The sequence below is a fragment of the Cynocephalus volans genome, chromosome 9 (assembly GCF_027409185.1).
Source record: "Cynocephalus volans isolate mCynVol1 chromosome 9, mCynVol1.pri, whole genome shotgun sequence".
Classification (NCBI taxonomy): Eukaryota; Metazoa; Chordata; class Mammalia; order Dermoptera; family Cynocephalidae; genus Cynocephalus; species Cynocephalus volans.
In genome coordinates this window covers 2,960,082-2,980,721 of record NC_084468.1, presented here as the reverse complement: position 1 = coordinate 2,980,721, position 20,640 = coordinate 2,960,082, and the positions used below count along the sequence as shown (strand labels likewise).

Below are 20,640 nucleotides of genomic sequence, written 5' to 3'. Positions count from 1 at the left end.
GGGCCAGGACAGCACAAGGAGGGGGCAAAAAGTGGTTTGAGGTGTAGGGGTGTGTCAGGTGGCCTTGATGACCCAGGGAAAGAGCTTCATCCCAGTGCGCCAGGGAGCTCTAAAGGGCTCTGAGCAAAGAGCACCCAGCCTGGTGTGGTTTTCAAAGCCCACCTTGGCTACTGTGAGGAGAAGGGACACAGGGTCTCAGCAGAAGACTCGGAGGCTCCTGCAGCCGTCTGGGTGACACTGTGCACCTGGGCCGCTGGGGCGTGGGGACAGGGGGCTGCTGGGCACGGTGACCCTCCCTCTACCCCGCAGCATCGGCTCACTGGACCTGTCCCAGGCTCTGAGCTGGAGACCCCAGCGCCTCCTGGTGGGTGGCGTGCGGGGAAGAGGAAACGAGCAGGGAGACAGCTCCTCAGACCTGGGTGCGGGGAGGGACACCTGGGGAGGGTTTCCGGGCTGGGGGCTGGGATCGGGGGTCTTTCCTGGACACAGGAGGCTGAGAAGCCCATCAACACCCATGAGGCTGCAGGCAGGCAGCTGGACACAGGCATCTAGAGAGGTAAAAATAACCATGGAGTCATGAGCACACGGAGGCCTTTACAGCCAGGGCCGAGGGCTGGCCCGGGAGGGCAAACCTCCTGCGTGGTGGAGGAGCAGGAGCAGGCGGCAGACAAGCTGGAGTGGCCGGGTGTGGAGGGCGGGCGGCGCGGAGACCCAGCCGGGAGGAGGCGGAGGGTGCCCACCCGCACTGAGCACCGCAGGAGCAGCTCTGGACTTAGCCTGGGAGGTCACGGTGACCTTGAGGCGGTGCCCTAAGCACAGCCATGTAGCAGGAGCTTGAAGGGACCTGCCAGGGTGCAGTGGCCAGGGGGCAGCCTGAGCAGCCGGGCAGGGTGGCGGCAGGGGGGCCACTGACCACGCTGGCCTGCCCGTGCCTCCTCAGCCTGCTCACGATCTGATCCAGGAAGGGGACACGTTTATGGCGTGCCACCTGCCTGACACAGGCACATGTGGGAGCGGCCAGAGGTGCAGGGGCCCCACCCATGACACAGACACCCACTGGAGCAGACAAGGCTCAGCAGGCTGGGCCCAGGGCGAGGTGAGCGGGCAGGACAAGGACCAGCAGGAGAGTGTCCAACTGAGGACAAAGGTGTTCAGGGTCGGGAAGTGACACCCCCCCCCCAGGTCACAAAGCTCATATGAGCTGCACTGCGATTTGAACCCAGGCGCTCTGGTGCCCTGTCCTGGTGCAGGGGCTGTGGGAAGCTTGGCCCTCAGGGCCCAGCCCTATTCTGTGATGTTTCCATGGGGAGAGCAGAACTGGCCACCACCCACACCCTGTCCTCAGCCCAGCACCAAGATGTGACCCCATGCCTGTGGGGAAGGAAGCAGAGGCGCAGACAGTCCAAAGCCAGCAAGTGACAACTCAGGAAGGGACCCTCCTGGTCACCACCCCCAAAGACACTTGTCCTCCTGGAACATGCCCCACTTTAGCAGAGCTGCCAACTGCACAGGCTGCGGGGTCCCAAGCACGGCATAGGTGGCACGGGCGGCTCTGGGCTCCTGGGACACGTGCTGCAAGGCTCGTGTTCCTGTGCTTTTGCTGTGACCACGTGGACAGGGAGCCTCCTGCAGGCAGGGCTCAGGGCACCTCACCAGGCAAGTGTCAACCCCACCAGGCTGCCTGTGAGGGGTGATGCCTCATTGGAAGACCCCTGCCCTCCAGGAACTCAGCAAAGGAACCAACAGCAGGGACCCAGGGGGAGACTGAGCAGATGCCCACCTGTCGGCAATGAGAGTAGGTGACAACCTTCCAGCCAGCCATGGGGGGCAAGGTTCGGGCTAGGGGCAGGAAATCTGGGCCCCACCCTAACAGTCCAGTGTCTTTGGGCCAGACCCCTTAAATTTCTGGGCCTCAGCTTCCCTGCCTAAAATGATCCCAAAGTCTCTGCCAGCTCCAGGACTCAAGGTCCCTCCTGGTGACTATTTAGGTTGGACAAAGCCACCAGGAGCAGCCCACATGGGAAGCAGTACAGCAGCCCTACCACCCCCGGAGTACGGCGTGCCAGGGAGCCGGCCCTGGCTGCCCCGTCACCGCCTCTGAGTGCCTGGAACGGGCCAAACCCGCCACAGGTGTCAACAGCCTCCCCTCTCACCATCCCGAGCCTTACCATGCTGGGGTGGGGAGGTGCTGAGACCAGGAGCCACCTTGCTCAGGTGACCAGCAGGGAGTCCCCAGGCAGGACTGGACCCAGACCACCCTCCTCTCCCAGGTCCATCCCAGAGGCTGAGACCCCGAGGAACACAGCCCCGCTAGGAGCACCCTGAAGCCCGCACTGAGACAGGCCGGCAGGACGAGGACCAGGCACCCACTGCCATGCTGGGCACTGGGGCCACGGGGGACTTTTGGCCCTTTCTACTTTTCTGCTTTTCCATTTTCTTCGGTGAGCATGTGCGACCTGTCACACAGATCCGTCACTTCTGAATGTGCACTTTGGTAAAAAGAAGCTGTTTTCCTCTCCTTTGCTAACGGAACTTTACGATAAGAAGAATAAATGGTCATGGTGAGGAAAAACGCAAACAGGAGTCAGCACAAATCGAAGAAGTGCCCCCTGCTGCCACCCACGCCACTGCCCGGTCCCTCTCAGGGGCCTCTCACAGGCTCTTCCCGGAAGGTGATCACAATTTTAAAAAATAACCGTAGATTTGTTATGATAAGAAAGCAGGGTCGACCCTTCCTCTCTCCTCCGAGCCAGGATCAGCGGGGTCTGAGCCGGCAGCTCCTCCGGCAGGGACCTGCTCCCCCACCCTGAGTCCCCACTCCTGAGTCCCCACGAAGGAGGCAGTCTTCAGCGCCACGGGGAGGGGACAGCTGGGCAAAGCTCCCCTGGGGGCTGTGGTGGGGGCCGCCATCCAGATTGGCTTATGAAGGTCCGGGAGGCGAGGGGAGGGGTGTCAGGCCTCCGACCAGAGAGGAGGGGGCTGGCCTGGACAGGGCCGGGTGCGCTGGGAGGGGCTGGCCAGGAGGTTGGTCCCGTCCAGCCTTGTCATCTGTCAGGATTCAGCGAGAGGGCTGCTAAAGCGACCGTTGGGTGCCAGGACATTGAGACGGGGGTGCATGGTACGCTTTGGCTGCAGGCTCAGAAGGGACATCAGCCCAGAAGGGGCAGGAGTACCTTCACCACCCCCACATCACCTCCTGTCCCTGTCCCTGAGCCCAGCCCCAGAGCCCCTTGGCCCTATGAGTGAGTGCCCTACCTCTGGACCTTCTGCTCTGTCACCTGCCCCCACACATGCAGTACACCCAACAGATGCTGGACAGCCACCAAGTCCACTTACGGACTCACACATTCTCCAGTGCTGAGGACCACTGCAAACTCCCCCGTGGCGCCTGCCAGGCCCAGGGAGTCTCTGAGGCTGGCCCTGCCTCATAAGCTCTCTTTGACCTGGAGAGAAAAACTCTCTGAGAGGGAAAGACCACAGCCTGGGGATGCTCTTGTGAGTGGGACGCCTCTCCTAGGTGCCCTGCTGGGTCCCTTGGCCTCGTTGGAGGCTCTGGGCCACCCGTCCCACCAAGCAGCTGGCCCCTGCCTCCGCCACTGCTGACCAGAGCCTCTTGCACCCCACGCCACCGCCTCCTGCTACCTCTCGCCACCTCCCACCCTCACACCCTGGCCCTCTGGGCTCCAGGCCTGAAGCAGGAGTGGAGAAATGGGCGGTGTGGAGCCAGGAGCCAGGCCCTTGCAGGGGAGGCTGAGGCCCGGCTGGAAGCCACTGTCCACAGCCAGGAGCAGGCGCCGTGCGCAGCCCCACAGCACACCCAGAGCCGCACCACACCGCAGAGGGGTCCGAGGACAGCGTCCCCACCCCAACCCCCTCCGGGCTGGTGACAGACACCCGGGTGACCTGGAAGCCACTCTGGCAGCCCATGTGCATGAGGCAGCCACGATCACACCCACGCCCAACATCCCACACAGACCCCTGGGTGCCTGGCCGGCTCCAGGGCACCTGTCCCCTGAAACAGCTGCAGGGTGCAGGCGACAACTTCCCAACTGCGCCCAAATCACTGGAGCCAAACCTCGGGGGCTCCTGGGGGCCTTCTGGAACCGCGCTGGGCTGCGGGCTGGGGGGTCTGCGGTGGGACTAGCCTCTCCTCCCGGAAGACATGTGTCCCCAAACAACGCAGGTGTCGCTCCTGCCCGGCCCGGGCCAGTGCTCCGCTCCCCGCGCGGCCCAGCCCTATCCCACCTGGGAAGATGGGAAGGGGCCTCCTGGGCTTGGCACCAGCGGCCAGCACGGCGGGGTCGCCGGGTCCGGGGCTCCCGCTCTGGGCACCCGCACAACTCAGTGACCTTCTGGGACGCCCCTGGCTGCTTATGGCGAGGCCCGGCTGGCTTCGCCTCGCCCCCCGGGCCGGCCCGCAGCTCCCTCTGGGCCTCCTGGGAAGGGCCCTCGGCCCGGGGCGGTCTGCGGGGCTGGGGTCCGGGGTCCCCTCCGGCTGTCGCGGGCCGGCCGGCTCCGGGCTCCCTCCCCCCGCGGCCCGCTCACCTGCCACCGGCGACGGCTTGCGCAGCACCAGCCACCTGCTCCTCCACTGCGGGACAGACACAGCCGTGAGCCGCCGCCCGCGCCCGCCGCCCGCCCGCCCGCGCCGCGCCCCGACCTTCTTGCCGTCCCGCAGCTTGACCTGGCCCTCCACCAGCGCCGCCTCGGTCATCTTCTGTCATGGTTCCCCTGCGCCGCCGTCGCCGCCGCGGGCGCCCGAGCCCAGGGTCACTTTCAAAATAGCTCCGGGGCCGGGCCGGGCCGGGGGGCGGGGCGGGGCGGGCGGGGCGGCGACACGGGGACCGGCGGCGCGGGGGCGGGGCGCGGCCTGGCAGTCCCCGGTCCCCCGCGGTGGCACCGCGCCCGGCGGCCCACCCCGGCAGCAGGCGCTTCTCTCCCCGAAGCAGAGAAAGGACCCCCCGAAGAGGGGCACCCCAGCTTTACAGTGTGTCTTCACCAACCTGGCTCCAGCCCTGGCACCTGCCCCTCCTGCCACCCCAGGGGTGTCACCCGACAGCCCTGACAACAGACTGGCCAGGTGGCCCTCCCGCCCCCAACAACCATTCCCCAGGCAGGGGGTGGGGGCAGAGGACCACGGGGGCTGCTCTGGGTACCTGCGCCTTCACCCAGTTGTGTTCCCTTTGAGCTGTGAGCCCCTCCTGGCAGTGTGAACCCCAGTGCAGGTGGCTCCCGGGTGAGGGGCGGGACCAGCACTCACTGTGCCACCTCGGCACCACAGGTCACTGGGTCTGGTCTCCCTTCCACCTCCAGCCGAGAGCTGGCTCCTGCCAGCCTGGCACAGATGGGCACACAGGAGCTGGGCTGCTTTGTAAAGACCCCACCACAGCCCCCTTCCCAGCCGGGTGATCTCACTGGGTTTCTGGATTGTGTCTTCTTGACCCTGTAGCTCCAGCACAGCCACCTCCAAGGTCTGGCCTGAGCCTTAGATGCCAACCCAGTTCCTCTGGAGCCCACGTGCTTTGGGATCCTGGCAGGTCTACACCCTGGGCATCAACGCCCCATCTGCAGGATGGCCTCCAGAGCTTCACAGAGATAAGGGGACAGCCATGAAGGTGGAGGCAGTTTGAACCCAGCAAAATAAGCACCCTGGACAAGCCGTGAAGCTCTGTCCACACACCCCACCCAAGGGACCCGTGCTCAAGGGGCTTATGGTCCTAGTGGGGAGAAGAGGTGACGGTCGGTGTCTTATTAATGGGGCATGAGTGTGGGTCTCCATTTCCTCCCTGGAGACCCCTCAGGCTGGGCTCTGTCTGCCTCGTACAGAGGAGACAAGTCAGGCTCAGAGCAGCAAGCGTGAGATCTTGCAGCCAGGACTGACCCATGTCTCAGAGGCATCGGGAGCCCTGGGCGACCCCCCCCCCAGCCCTGGGGATCTGAGAAAGCAGGGCTCGGGGGGGGCCACAGGGCTGATTCTGGTGCTGTGGTGATGTTTTGCTGGGGCCTAACACAAGGAGGGGGACACCAGGCCCAGGAAGCAGCTCTGTGCGCTACCCTCCATCCCCCATCACTTGTGCACCAGCCACCAGCCGTCTCCTGAACAGCTGTCGGGCCACAGAGCACCATTCATGCTCCCCACACATCTGAGGCCCCCCCAGGGGCTGGCCGGGACAGCCGGTGTGGAGTCGGGTGGCAGTTGGGGGCTGTAGCCGCGGACACATCCGCCACCCCGGGCGCCTGGCCCTCGCTCATGCCTGCAGGGAGAGGCCGTGCTCTGCTGCGTTCCCAAGTGCTGGCCCTGACCCAGGCTCCTGCCACGCCTGGCAGCTGCACCTGCGCCTGCACCAGCTCCGGAAAATGCAGGCTGTGTGGGGACAGACAGCCCCCTCCCATTCTGTGTGGCCTGCCAGGGCTGCTGAAAGGCAGGGACAGCCTCCTGCCAGGAGGCAGGAGTGACCCAGCTCCTACTCCAGACTGGCCAAGAATTCTGTGACCCTGGGTTGGCTCCTGCCTCTCTCTGTCCCTCAGTTTCCCCAGCTGTTGCGGCCAGGGCTGCTGCTCGCAAGTGGTAAACTGACTGAGACAGTAAAGGGAAGCAAGACGGAGATGACTGGAAGAACATCAGGCACCAGAAGAAGCCAGGGTGCGGGTGCTGGAGAGCCAGCAGGCCCTTGGAGGTGGGCAGCGAGAAAGCACCGTCACCTCCTGAGACAGGACGGCACCCCAACCCAGCACCACTGCACACTGGACACCACGGCCACAAGGCACGGCTGCCACCTGCAAAGCCCACAGTCACAGCCGCCATGACCACACAGCCATTGCTGCTGTTGGACCTCAGGGACAGGGGTACCACGATCACTACTAGACTCTGGCTGCAGGCCACTGCCTCCTGTCAGTGGCTCTGCCACCACAAGACCTGCCACCAGACACTGCACTGCCACTCACTGCAAAATGAATTTTAGCCATCACATGACCTTTGTAATCTCTGCTGATGTTACTGTGATGATCCCCCATGTGAGACAGTGTAGCTGAGGGTCTTTCAGAGTGATCACGGGCTTTACAAACTCACGGGGTTGATGGGGATGGGGTGACCTGCCGTGTCCTTCATCCCCAGGTGGCTCGGTGTGGCTGGCCGCAGCAAGCACCTTGCCCTGTGCTCGCCAAACCCCTTCCTGCTTTCACTTTCCCCAGCTTTCCCTCACTAGGTGAGGCGCAGGAATGACATCGCTGGTAGAGTGGGGTGGGAATGACATCCACCACTTCCTTGCCCAGTGGCCACCTGCCAAACTCTTTTCACTCATCACATGGTGAGATGGAGAGTGTTATGGGCTGAATTGTGTCCCCCCCAAATTCATATATTGAAACCCTTACCCCATTGTGACTGTATTTGGAGACTGGGCCTTTAAGGAGGATATTAGGGTGGGCCCTAATCCAATAGGACTGGTGTCCTTATAAGATGACAACAGAGATCTCTCTCTCTCTCTCTCTCTCTCTCTGTCTCTCTGTCTGTCTCTGTCTGTCTCTGTCTCTCTGTCTCTCTGTCTCTCTGTCTCTCTCTCTCTCTCTCTCTCTCTCTCTCGTGTGCACAGAGGACAGCCCAACCCATACCCCTTAAAATGTGACCATGCACCCCTCCCACTCAGAGATGGAGTCTACGTCTCCACCCCTTGACTCTGGCTCTCTTTGATAAATGAAATGCATGGAAATGCTCACACCCACTCTTTCTTTGGAGCCCTTCCCCCACCATGTGAACAAGCCCAGCCAGCCTGCTGGGGATGACACACGTGTGACCTAGTCACTCTATGGCTCTAGCCAAGCCCCAGAAGCAGAACAGCCTAAGACCCACTCATGACTCCACATATGTGAGAGAGCCCAGAATAGCCCAGAAGAACCACCCAGCTGAGCCCAGCCCAGATTACCAACCCGTGGAATTGTGAGCTAAATAAATGACTGTTGTGTTATGTCACTGAGTTTTGAGGTCATTTGTGACACAGAAAAGTCACCAAAGGGGAGGGCACCTGCAAACACCCAGCCCGAGCAAGACTATGGGGTACACATGCAGTAATCAGAACAAAGAGAAGAACCATCCACACGCGTCACAGTAACACTGCAGCAGACTGAAGTCACAGACATCACAACCACCAGAGGAAAAAATATCTACAAAAGAGCAACAGTCAGATTGAGAACAGATTTCCCAACAGTAGCAATGGAGGCCAGAAGACAGTGAATATCCTCCAAGTGCTGAAGAAAACAACTACTGATATGTCTGAGATTAAATGAGAGGATGAGCCATATGGCAACGAACATGAAAAATTAGATACATTCATACAAGTGTGACTTTTAATAACGGGCTCAAGAAGAAATAAAATTCCTAACTAGTCCCATAACTATTAAAGACACTGAATCAGTAGTTAAATATCATCCTGTAAAGAAAACGCCAGGCCAGGTAATTTATAGATCCAATCTACCAAACTTCCACAGAATAGGCCATTCCAATCTTTGTATACAGAGTCTCCCAGTGAGTTTTAATGAAAGAAGGGATACTTCTGGACTAATTATATAAGGCATATAGCCTTCATAATAGTCATTCTAAGAATATAAGAAGGGAAACTTACAGGCCAATCTCATTCACAGGCATAAATGGAAAATCCTAAACTAAATACAAGTAAATTTTTAAAAGGATAAAAAAAAAAATACGTCATGTAGAAGCCAGGGTCCCATGGGCTGGCACACATTTGGCAGGACAATGCAGAGGAGGCGTGGCCAAGACGACAGAGACCACGGTGCCAGCTCAGCAGCCCTGGCTGGGTGTAGAACAGGAGCAGATGCCACCTCCAGACCTGAAGGGCCAGGGCACGGGAGCAGCCACCAGAAGCTCAGAGGGAGAAAGCCAGCCACATATTGAGAGGAACAGGGACTTTCAGCTGAAGGACGCAGCCAACCCAAGTGTACAAGTTTCCTGGAGCTGCTGTAACCAAGCACTACAGGCTTGGAGCTTAAACGACAGAAATTTACCATCTCACAGTTTTAGAGGCCAGAAGTGCAAAATCTAGGTGTGGGCAGGGTTGGTTCCCTCTGTGTGTGTCTGTGTCCAAGTTTCGCAATCTTATGAGGACACCAGCCATATTGGGTTAGGGCCCACCCTAATGATCTCGTTTTAACTCGATTACCTCCGTAAGGATTCTTTGTTCAAATACAATCACAGTGTGTGCTACTGGGGGTTAGGACTTCAACATAGGGATTTTAAGAGGTCAAAATTCAGCCCACACACTGAGGTGACCCCAGAAGGAGACTAAATAACCCAGCCTCGCTATCTGCCCTCCCTGTGATCTCCCCCTGGGGCTCCCCAGTGGCCGACAAGAAACTGCAGGGCACAGAGCCCACCGATGCAGTTTATAGAGATCAGCTCTGAGGACAGCACAAGGCGAGAGGGGGCACCTGGAGGGGCAGGTGGAAGACACCGGCTCACATCCTGACTCAACCCTGTTCACGCCAGGAATGCAAGGCTGACTCGACACACAAAAGCTGCAAATGCAAGTCACTGCATTAAGGGATCCAAAGAGAAAATCCAAATGCTCATCCCAACAGACGCAGAGAAATCATTTGGACACACTCCCCCCACCCACGGGAGTGCTCACAGCAGGTGTGGGTTACGGTGGGACTGAAGCTACCCCGTTGTCTGAGCCCAGAAAGGCTGCAGGGGTCTCCACCCTCACGAGGAGGACCTGCTCCCCGTCTAGGATCCTGTTGCTGCCCTGGGCTTTGACCAACATGGTAGCAAGGGAGATGGTGGGGGCTTCAGCTGTGGTTTTGTCAGTGTGAGGGCTCTGAGGCCAGCATTTGAGGGGGGAAGGGCCTGCCTCTCTTTCCTCTGCTCAGAATTCTCACTTTTCGTGGGACAGTGACTGCCCAGCCCCAACAATGCCCCCACAGCTGGTGTGAGCCCATTGTGACAGCCCTGTTCCCTGCCCTCCAGACCCTCTGCAGCCAGGGATGGCCACATGACCCCATTCAGGCCAATGACAGCTAAATGCAAATCTGCTGGAGAGGGGGGTTCTGGGAAAACTTCTGCTGCCCTGATCAAAGGAGCGGATCTGCCCAGAAAATCAGTGCCAGCAAGCACTGGCCCTGGACTTCCCATGACACGAGGAAAGCCACCCTCTCTTGTTTAAGCTGCACGAGTCAGGTTTCTGAGCGCAGTCCTAACCGGGACAGGACCGGGGCTGAGGTGTCAGGCAAGGCCCACGTCCACCTGTGTCTACAAGCACCGATGGAGGGTGTGTGGCGGGGAGGCTGCTCCAGGAGAGCGGAACCACACGAGGCTTCCCGGACCAGAGGGGAGGCCGCCTGGCTGGAGCGCGGCTGGGGGTGAGGGGTGGAGAAAAGCCACACAGAGATGTGGCGGGCTGCACGGCCAGGCGTGGCAGAGACACGAGGAAGCTCTCGCCTGTCGTGTGAAGAGAAGACGTTGGCAGGTGAGGCTGTGGCCGCCTGTGCTGGGCACCTCCTGGCCCGTTTCCCGCCTCCACAGCACCTCTCTGCACCCCCCACCCCCATCACGCTCCCCAAGTAAGTGAAGTGTCCTGCCTGGCTGGTGGCCGGGGAAGCCAAATGACAGCCAGCGGGTATTCCCAGACGGCCCGCCCTCTTCAAGTTTCAATGCTCCACACACTAGTTGGCACAGCCCCTGTCTATGACCTGGTGGCCGGAACTTGGTTTCCACATCGTGCCCTGGGACAACCAGGGTGCCTGGACCCAAGCCGTGCTCCTGCCTGGGGATGGGCCTAGGAGGGGGTGGGCTGACACTCTCCAGCCCCAGACTGCACGCCCGGCCGCCTCCCTGGGCCGTGGTCCAGGCCCTCCCTGTGGGGTTGCAGGGGCTCACCTCCACTAAGAAACTGCTGGCTGCAGCCCCTGCCCCACGGCCACGTCATCCGGGCCCTTCCCATGGGAGGGACATGGGCTGGGCCAGAGGTGGGGGACAGGCAGTGTGGCCAGGTTCTCGGAACTGTTTTTATTGTCGGTGAGGCAGAGAATGGGGTGAAGATGGGACACCCCGGGGGTCTCAGGAGGGAGCCGCAGGCCGCCTGGAAGGCCGTATCCGGTCATTGATCCAGTCCACATAGTTGGCCACGCGGGTGTAGACACCTGGCTTGTTGAGCCGTCCACAGCCGTCGCCCCAGCTGATGATGCCATACAGGTAGGCCACACCATTCTTCTCGCAGGCGAGGGGCCCGCCCGAGTCCCCCTGCAGCAGACACTGGTCAGAGCCCCCACCAGCAGCCAGGGCCTGCCTCAGGGACACCCCGGAAACAGCTCCTCCGTCCCCCCGACCCCCAGTGTCCCTCACTCCAACCCCGAAAGTGCCCTGAGGAGTGGAAAGCCCAGAAGAGTCTCAGACACTCCCCCAGGGACACAGGACTCTGAGAGCCTGGAGACAAATGACGAAGGTATTTCTGAGTAAGGCAGCTGTCCCACTTTCCCCAGACTTCATTGAACAGGAAGTCATCTCATTTCCAGGCTCCTCGGGGATCCCGGGCTGCTGGGGGAGCACAGGCCAGGGCATCTGCCCCATCGCTCCCCTTCCTAAAGCCCCACCCCACTCCCTCTCCCCTCAACAACCAGCAATGCACCCCCATGTGCCCCTTTCCAGCCCTCCAGCATGCACCCCACGTGGACCAGGTGGCCACCCCATGTTCCAGTACATGCCACTCCTATCACCTCAAATGGCTTCTTTGCCACCTGGCAAACTCCTATGCATCCCTCAGGGCAGGTGCAAAGACCCCCTCCTCCATGAAGCCATCCCTGACTTCCCCTACAATGTGCCTTGTACCATGTGGTCCGGTGTCAAGCCCCACCCACCCTGCCACTTCTGAGCTGTGTGACAAGGCAGACAGGTTTGACCTCCCTGAGGCACAAAGCAGGTCCTCCGGTGAGGGCTGACTTGCAGCCTCAGCGTGGTGAGGCCTGCGGAGCCCTTGGCGATCGCGAGCTACTGGGATTGACCGTCCGACTGATGAGCTCACTGAGAACTCTGAGCAAAGAGTCTGGCCCTCGGTGTCACGTGGAAAGCCCTGCCCCTTTGGCTGACAGTTGGGACCTGTTGGGGCTCTGCGTGGCCCCGGGCCCTTCTCTGTGACTCAGTCTCGCCATGTGCGTGAGGAGGGGGTTCCTCTCCCCTGCTGTGAGGAGCCCCTTCCAGCAGGGCCCCGGGCAGCCTCGCCTGGGGAGTGAGCGGCCGTCCTGGGGTGCTGGCCACCCCAGCAGGCACGCCTTCTCTCGGGGGTGCTGGCTGGCCCTGCTGGGCCTGGGTCCCCTCCAGCTCCGAGCTCCTAGGGGTGTGCAGATCTGAGAGTCAGGATTCGACTGAGCCCCCCGGCTTGGAGCCCGGCTCACCTGGCAGGCGTCGGATTTGCAGTCGAAGTAGCCGGCACAGAGCATGTTGGGGCTGATGTCGGCACCGTACACCTCGGGGCTGCTGCACTTGTGGTCAGCGACGAGGGGGACCAGCGCCTCCCGCAGGGAGCTGGAGTAGTCGCTCATGTCTGGGGGACACATGCTGTCAGGCGCGGGCGGGCTGGCTGTGGCCAGCCACAGCTCTCCCTGGGCAGGGCGCTGGGAGCTGCTCCCACCCTGACTCACTCTCGCCCATATGGCCCCAGCCCGCAATCTGGCACTTGTGTCCGGCGGGGAAGGGGCTGCTGGGCTCAGGCAGGCAGATGGGCTGGACAAACTGGGAGCGGACGGCACAGCGGTCCCCCTTCTTCTTCAGCCGGATCAGGACTGTGCAGGAAGAGACCATAGGTTACCCTGGGGCATGGGGGCCACGATGGCCAGGATGGCTGGTGAGTCCCACGGGGCACAGGTCCAGGAAGGAGCCGCCAGGGTCTCCTCCGGCCAGGCCGAGGCCCCTGCAGACCCGACTAGCTCACTCCCACCCCTCCTGCCAGCCCCAGCTTGGCATGCGCAGGGCACGCCCCCCACCTGCTGCCCCAGCACGCCCCCAGCTCACCAAGGTCATGGTCGCTGGGGTTGAACACCGAGTACAGGGGGTAGGGAATGTACTTCTCAATGCCAAACGTCTGGGTCACATCCGTTGTGCGGTTGAAGAAGTGCTGGCCCAGCACCACCGAGACGCTTTCCCTGGGGGGACTGTACAAGGGGGGCTGGTGGCAGCACAGACCTGGCCTTCCCCTCGGGCTACTGAGGTCAGCTCTCCCCCACCCTTGGCCTGGTCACCTGCTGGCCCATGGCCCAGCATCATGAGCACAGCCCAGGAGGTCTGCAGTCATGGGGAGAGGCCTGAGCTGGTGCCTGGGTGTGGGCCTTCACAATAGCAGGAAGACAGAGTCACCGAGCAGGGCGGGGCTACAGCCATCCCGAGACCCTGGGCACAGGAGCTGAAGCCACCCTAGCTCAGTGACAGCTCCACTGTTAAGCCCCAAGGGGCCTCACTCCAGGCCACGATGGGGTCTGCTCTTAGATTGGGCCTGAGTGGGTGGAGACCCGGCCCTGCCTGGAGGCCCCCACCCCAGCTATGTCTTCCCTGCAGGGTCCCCCAGATACAGTCCCTCACTCTTACCCATAACAGAGCCTGGGTCTCCCTTGGTCAGCCCCTCTGTCAGATCTGGGCCTCAGTTTCCCTATCTGCCCTGTATGGAAGGTCACTCCTGCCCTGCCCCAACCCCCTGCCTTAGACTCCACCTCCAGGTCACTGTGAGAACTCAGCCCCTCGACCCTCTCAGGCCTCTGACCCATCTGGGAAATAGGCTTCCAGAGTGGGCGGCCTATACCTGGTGCCATGTCCCATCTTCCTTGGACCTTGGGCACAACTGCAACCCAAGTCCAGGGCCAGAGCCTGGGGGTCTCCTGGGTTTGACTTAGGCAGCCTCTGGGGTGGACATCCAATGTGCTGGGGACTTGAAACACCCAGGCCTCTCAGGGCACCAGGTGGGTAGGTGCTCTGGCCTGAAAGAGCTGTCTGGAGGTGGGACAGGCTTCAGTGCCTGGTCCATTAGCTCCTGGGCACCCAATTCTGCTGTTGGCCGCCTAAAGGAGCACGACCCTCTTCTGAGCCTGCCCCAGCCCTCCCCCACCAGCCTCTCCACACATCTGCTCCCACAACCCCACCAGCTCTGCTTGGCCCAGACTCCAGCCCAGCCTTGGGGGAGGGCTTAGGACCATGTGCTGAGGCAGGGGTGAGGCTGCCCGCTCTGGCCCTTGGTGGGTGGGTACCTACCACCCAGCTTGTCCCCTTCCCAACTCCCCCCTGGATGTGGGAGTGGATGCCGGCTCCCGCCCCCCAGCCTCTTAGCCCCCATCTCATTTCACACTGGGGAGGATTTAGTGGCCCCCCCATTACAGGCCCCACCAGGAACCTGCAGCATGTCCCACAGTGGTCAGTGCAATGTGGAATCTGAGCCCACAGCCTCCCACCCTGGACACCGCCATCCCTGCAGTGACTGATGGGGGCGGAAGCCACACTCTCCTGCTGGCCAGACTCCTGCCTTCCCAACTTCTGATTGCTGGGGTGACACTGCCAGGCCTGTCCCCTCCCACCCGACTCCAGTGGGAGCCCCTCCAGACACGGACTTGTCCCTTTCCTTGTCACGGTGGGGAGGAGCTGGGAAGGAGTGGGCAGGCTTAGTGTCTCTGGGCTGCTCCTCCCGGGGTGAGAACGCAGGTGGGCCCCACGGGGTGCCGCCTGAGCTGGCTGGACCTCAGTTTCCCTGGCTGTGCAGAGACCCCTGGGCTTGGGCCAGTTGTCACTCCATTCCCTGGTGCCCAGCCAGGGTGGGTGCCCGCTGGACCCCGGGCAGTTCGGGCGACAGGGCCCCGCCGCCAGCCCTCCGCACTGCCGCCCCACACCCCCCACTGCCCACCGCCCCTCCCCTTCCCCCTCCCCCTCCTGCCATCTGGATCTGAGGCTCCGGGAGGGGCGGGGCCTGCGCGGAGGGCAGAACCACGCCCACCGCTCCCTCTGCGCACGCGCGCTCGAGTCTTCTGCAGGACCTGCCCCCGACCCTGGGCCCCTGTTCCCCCAACACGGCCGGATCCGTGGAGCCTCCGTGCCCAGCATGGGGCTGAGTGCTGAGTCCCACCCGGGTCCAAGGGGGTGACTGGGGAGCCCTGGAATGGTGACGGGGGCCGAGGACGGGGGTTGCACGGGCAGGTGGGAAGTGGGGGTCGCAGCGACGCTCAGGTGGGGGTGCCGGCAGGAGGGGCGCTCACCTGTGGGAGAAGCAGTGGGCCGCGGACAGCACCCAGCAGGTGTGCACCAGGCTGCCGGCGCAGAAGCTGTGCCCGATGTAGATGGCGGCCAGCCAGGGGTGGGAGCCGGGCAGCGAGGACGAGCCCCCGACGATGCGCGGCCGCAGGAAGGTCCTCTTCTTGTGCCTCTTGCCGCAGGTCGGGCGTCCGGCCGGGGTCGGCTCGGGCAGGGTCGCCAGGACCTCAGGGGCCAGGGGCTGGACTCTGGTGAGGGACTCTGGGAGCAAAGGTCACCGGTCACACCCCGCAGGGTTCACAGAGCCCGTCCCCTTGTGCACACCCCGTCCCACGGTGGTGGAGACGGCAGAGGGCCCTGGCTGGATCCCGCTGGCCACCCTCCCCAGGGCCCCAGAGGTCCGCCCACCTCCACCCGCCCCAGGTAGAGGGGGTCATGGACTCCGGCCCAACAGAGAGAAGAACAGTCCCAACCACAAGGCTTTGTGAGAGCCACCTTGGCTCCCGGCAGCCAACCCGGGACGGTCAGAGGCCCCATGGGAGAGCCCTGGGCCTGACTCCAGGGCATCGGCTGGCATCCTGCACACGTTGTCCACACCCCACCTACTCTCCCATCTGGGGGCCGTCCAGGCGTGCCCACGGAGGCGGGCAGGTGCAGCCTGGGCAGGAGCCCCCTGAGCCTGCTGGCAACCTGCTCACTGCAGCAGCAGTTTGGCCTGCTCTGACCCCTGGTGCCAGCCTGCCCTGGCCCCCGAGAGCCTCAGTTTCCCCATCTCTCAGATGGAGCAGTGGCCAGGCATGGGGTGGGATGGGAGGACAACGGGGAAACTGCTGTGACCCCTGTGGGGTGTGAGGCAGTCTGGCCCCACCCCACTGCCCCCAACGTGCCCCGCGCTGCGCACCGCAGGCGGCCAGGCGGCAGTACTCCCAGGAGAGCGCACTGTCCTTCACCACGTAGCACCAGGGCCTCTCGTCCTTGTCTGGGTTCCTGGAGTGAACAAGAGTCGGAGGGGGAGTCACACTGCCCCTTAGAGAGGTCACAGGATGGGGGCAGAAACGGGCCTTCGGGACACCCAGCAGGAGGTTCCTGATACCCAGCGCAGCGTTGCTTGCTCTGCAGACCCAGGCCCTGGCTAGCCATGACCAGGCCTCCCTCCGGGCGGCCTCCCAGGCAGAGGCTCTCAGGGCCCGTCTCAATGGGGTCCTGGGGAGTCAGGGAGGGCCTCTCCCCAGGACAGACCCTGCCTGTCCCGGATGAGGCAACCTGGAGTGGCCACAGGTGCTGACCGGCAGTAGGCGTGGGGACCTAGGCCAAGCAGGGCCGCGGCGCCCACCGAGTCCACATGCAGCTCCTGGTAGAGCAGGTCGGAGTTCCAGGCCAGGCAGCTGAGGCCCGAGGCCGAGGTGCTGGCCACGCCACGGTACCCAGTGCCATTCCCCAAGAAGCAGCGCTCAGCGGGCACTGTGGGCACACCAATGGGCAGTGAGGCCGGGCCACAGCAGAGTCCACCCTGACCCTGTCCCCCAGGGCACCTGGCCAGGGGGCTGACCCTCATGGCTCAGGAGGCCAAGTGACTCACCAATGTTGCAGAGCCGCCCCACGTAGCCCGGTGGGCAGGCACACACAGTGGTCCCGGTGGCCACGATCAGGTGGCAGGTGCCCCCATTCAAGCACGGGCTGCTCAGGCAGGCTGGTGGAGGGCAGGGAGGCTCTACAGCAAGGCCAAGGCCTGGAGGAGCCCCATGAAGGTGGGGGCAGGGCCGATCCCTCCCAAGCGCCCTCATTGCTGGGTGGCCTCAGGCAAGGCCCTTCCACGCAGGTGAAGATGGAGAGACACTGGTTGGGGGGCTCAGTGACATGGCTGTCCCCCCCCTCCTGGCCTCCCCCACCGTGGTCCTGGCGTACCTGTGTGGCGGGTGTCTTTGCACTGGGCCTGGCCCCTCACACAGTCACACTGCTCCACGTGGCCCTGGCGCACGTGGGCCCAGCGGTCGCCCGCCTCCAGGTACTCATAGCGGGTCTCGTCAAAGCACTTCTCTGGGGTCCGTACAGTGAGCACCCCCCAGTCACCAGCTGCCCCAACACAGGTCCCCTCCTGCACTCGGGCAGCACTTTCCCACCCAGCTTTGGGCCAACCAACTGCTCTCCTATCTTCCCAGGACCTGCCTGTGCCTGTGGACCCCTGAGGACCCCAAGGCCCCCACTCACCTGTGCCACAGTCTTTGCCTGTGAAGGCCACGGGGCAGGTGCAGTGGTAGGATGCGGGGCCCTGGGTGTTGGAGCAGGAGCCCCCATTGAGGCAGGGGCCAGAGGCACAGGGATCAAGGGCAGCTGGGGACACACGAGGGGCCATGAAGGGCTGGGTGGGAGTCTTTGGGGTCCCTCCATGACCCCTCCCACTTGCTAAAGGCCTTCCTTGGGCCCTCCGCATTCAAACCACCCCCTCTGGGTTCTTCCAGGCACAGGTCCCTGGGAGGGACTCAGGCCTTGCCTTCCTCCTGGGCAAGTGGCCCCTGGGCTGTGCACTTGGAGCCCTAGGAGCCTGACCCCTACCCACTGTCAGACCGCACAGTTGTCTCTTGTGTGCCCCGGGACCCGAGTGCGCAGGGCTGCCAACACAGACCACCCCCACAGCCCTCACTCCCTCGGCCCCCTCGCCCGCCTGGTCCCCTGTCCAGGGCTCTCCTGTGTGGCTGCAGGGCCCAGCCTCACCACCAGGGGCCGCCTTCGCCCCAGCAATGGCCACAGCAGCCGTGCAGCCCCCAAGAGGGTAGGGTCCTGCCCAGGAGAGGGTCCTTCCACTGCTGTCCCCAGGCTGATGGCTCCCCTGTCCCCACCCACCCCCGTGGTTGCAGGGGGCACAACACTGCTCCACTCCAAGTGGGACCCTGCACAGTCAGCGCCGTCTCCTTGGGCCCCACCTCCACTCAGCCCCTTGACCCCAGCCTGGGCTGCAGTCTGGCCCCACACCCACAACCCCGGCACCCACCTGGGCCCTGGGGAGGTGAGGCGGCCTCCATGCAGTAGCCCCAGGCCCTGTCCCGGTCATAGTTGTGAGTCGTGGCACACCTGGGGGGCAATGCCTGCAGTGACGCGGGGGTCCCAGCCCAGCCCCTGGCGCTCCCCCCACTCGCCCACCAGGCCTGCTGGGCCCGCCCCACCCCCACCGGGACCCACCACTTCTTGTGGGCGCTTCCCTCCGAAGTGCAGGCGTGCAGCATGCGGCCACCGTGGCGGAAGGGGAACCTGCAGGCCTGCCCGTCCTCGGTGAGCACTGCCGGGGGGCGGCGGTCAGGGGCTTCGCAGGGCGCCCACCCCCCGGCCCCTCCCCAGCGACGCCCACGCGGCTGCTCCCTCTTCCCAGAGCCCACCTGACCCACCTTGGTCCCCGGGGCCGCTGCTTGAAGGAGCTGCCCTGCGTGGGGGCAGGAGCCCCCCACCTCGGGGTCCCACCGCCTCTGCCTCTGGAACACTTGTTGCTGGGGTCTCAGGGGTCACAGAGGTCACAGGGATCCTGGGGATCCCAGCAGTCACCGTGGCATTAGGGTCTGGGGGCTCCATGAGATTCTGCGAGGAGCCGAGAGGGCCGTGAGGGGGTCAGGCCCCGCCAGGTGAGGAGGTGGAGCCCTGAGCCTCAGTTTCCACATTGGAGGCCTCAGGTCTGGGAGCAGTGTCCAGGAGGACACTGGACGCCCCAAGTCCTCACTGGGCTTTGTCCCTGTCCCCCAGCCTGAGTCCACATGGTTAAGCAGAGTTGGCTCAGGGTCATAGCCCAAACCAAGGCACTCCGGTCCCTGTAGGGTCAAAGCCTGGGGGTCAAGTCATGGGGGGCTAGGAGCCCCCCAGACAAGACCAGCACCCTCACCTCACCCCGAGAGCCACCTTTCACCACCAGAGCCACCCACACTGGGCCCTGGCTCACGCCACACCCCTGCCCTGGGGGACGCTCCCTCTGGCCTCATCCCCGGGACCCAGCGTGGGACGGAGCCCTCGTTCACACTGCAAGGGAGTCAGTGCTCACCCTACCAGCCTGGGGATGGGCCCCGCAAGGCACCAGCAGCAGCAGCAGCAGGAGCAGAGACAGCCCGGGTAGGGGGCAGGGGCTGGGGACCCAGGCCCAGTGCCCCATGGCTCCTCCTGAGCTGGCGTGAGGGGCAGCAGGAGGCGGGAACAGGGTGGCCAGGGCAGGTGGGGGTCAAGGCCACGTGGAAATGATTAACCCTGGCTGCCTGCATGCCGGGCCCACACTGGGCAGGCCTGGCCCCCTGGAGGAAGTCCCCGTGTCCTTCCACTACCACACCTGCTGTCCCAGCTCATGCTGTCCCTGCCCAGGGAGCCCAGCTGTCCCACTCTGGCCTCAGCCCGCACTGGTCCTAGATCGGATGACGTCATTGGGTCTCAGCTTAGAAGCCACTTCCAGGAAGTCTTCCAGGGTAACAGGGACAGGTCAGGGCTGGACTCCCAGGCCCAGCCTCTGGTCCTCGCCTGGCCACTACCTGTCGGAGAGCTGTCATCACAAGAGCCACTACAGGGACTAAACCCTTAAGTGGGTCTCTGCTTGGCAGACAGTGGCTCGTGGAACTGAGGTGGAGATAGCATTGCCCAACTCCACAGGTGGCTACACTAGGGCTCCTGTGGGGGTCGTGCTGCCTCTTCTCAGTGACTCCACAGCCAGTGAAAGGCTGGGCACAGAGAGGAGCTGCAGACAGCGAGCCCGGATGGGGACCTTCCATGGTCTGTCCTAACTCTGGGGTGCTTTTGGCATCCAGTATTCCCTCCCTCTGCTCTCCTGGATGGGCTCAGACACCTCTTCCAGGGAGCCTTCCCAACTCCTGGGCTCCCCTATCGCAGCCAGGATGACCTGAGCTGTCACCCTCCTGGTCCAGGTCTGCCCTCCCCACGCAGCCTGAGTCATAGGTCACACACTGTCTCTGGGTATCTCTCTCTGGACCCCAGCACAGGCCTGGGCCAGGCATCCGGGGGCCTGGGATAGGGGCACCTCCCCTGGACAGAGCTGTAGGAGTCCCCTGCACCCTCTGGAGTGCACGGCTTGGGGCTGCGGGCAGAGCTGCCTCAGGAGCCTCCTATGATTTCTGAGCAGCTGCCAGTGTGCCCCCTGTCCCTGTGAGCAGCAGCTCCGCTCGCTCGGCTGCCCGCACAGGGGTGGCAAGGGGGGCCAACCCTCCACTGTGGCCTGGGGGTCAGCTGGTGACAAAGCCGCCTCACTGTGTACCCCAAGCCCACTCTCTCTGGGCTCCCATTTCCCATCTGTGTAGAGAAGACAGAGTGGGCACTGAGTGAGCACCGACCTTGGCACAGCGCGTGCTGGGACTATAGCAGGTGCAGGGGGACAGCGGGTGCGGGGGGGACAGCGGGTGCTGGGCCCGTCTTCAATTCTGATACCTCCCTGGGCC

The 20,640-nt window shown here is 63.2% G+C and overlaps 2 protein-coding genes across 5 annotated transcripts in view; both read right to left on the bottom strand.

Annotated features, from left to right (window-relative positions):
- DOK7 (docking protein 7) overlaps positions 1 to 4,768 on the bottom strand; it is a 37,984-nt gene extending 33,216 nt beyond the window's left edge. For 2 of the 4 annotated variants that reach the window (XM_063107968.1, XM_063107972.1), the window contains exons 1-2: positions 4,661 to 4,763; positions 4,546 to 4,591 (exon numbers count right to left, since the gene is read on the bottom strand). In XM_063107968.1, the coding sequence (XP_062964038.1) occupies positions 4,546 to 4,591; positions 4,661 to 4,714 (100 nt within the window). In that variant the 5' untranslated portion in view covers positions 4,715 to 4,763. Of the gene's footprint in view, positions 1 to 3,336; positions 3,409 to 4,545; positions 4,592 to 4,660 lie in introns of those variants that run through there. The other 2 variants (XM_063107969.1, XM_063107971.1) reach the window with 2 other exon arrangements.
- A 6,297-nt stretch (positions 4,769 to 11,065) lies between these two features.
- On the bottom strand, positions 11,066 to 19,355 carry HGFAC (HGF activator). Its single transcript, XM_063108740.1, has 14 exons — positions 19,248 to 19,355; positions 18,607 to 18,793; positions 18,404 to 18,500; positions 18,216 to 18,295; positions 17,435 to 17,557; positions 17,132 to 17,263; positions 16,806 to 16,916; positions 16,513 to 16,687; positions 16,128 to 16,213; positions 15,232 to 15,487; positions 13,013 to 13,152; positions 12,643 to 12,783; positions 12,397 to 12,545; positions 11,066 to 11,248 (listed from the first exon to the last, which is right to left on the bottom strand). Exons 1-14 carry the CDS (start codon positions 19,353 to 19,355, stop codon positions 11,066 to 11,068), a joined length of 1,968 nt encoding a protein of 655 aa, XP_062964810.1.
- Positions 19,356 to 20,640: the final 1,285 nt, after the last annotated feature.

Excerpts from the sequence above, each read along its gene's own strand:
- HGFAC (XM_063108740.1), bottom strand. The coding sequence starts at position 19,355 with ATGGGGCACTGGGCCTGGGTCCCCAGCCCCTGCCCCCTACCCGGGCTG. Across the intron at positions 17,558-18,215 it reads CTCACCTCCCCAGGGCCCAG|CTGCCCTTGATCCCTGTGCC; the intron begins GTGGGTGCCGGG and ends GTGTGTCCCCAG. Across the intron at positions 16,688-16,805 it reads GGGGCGGCTCTGCAACATTG|TGCCCGCTGAGCGCTGCTTC; the intron begins GTGAGTCACTTG and ends GTGTGCCCACAG.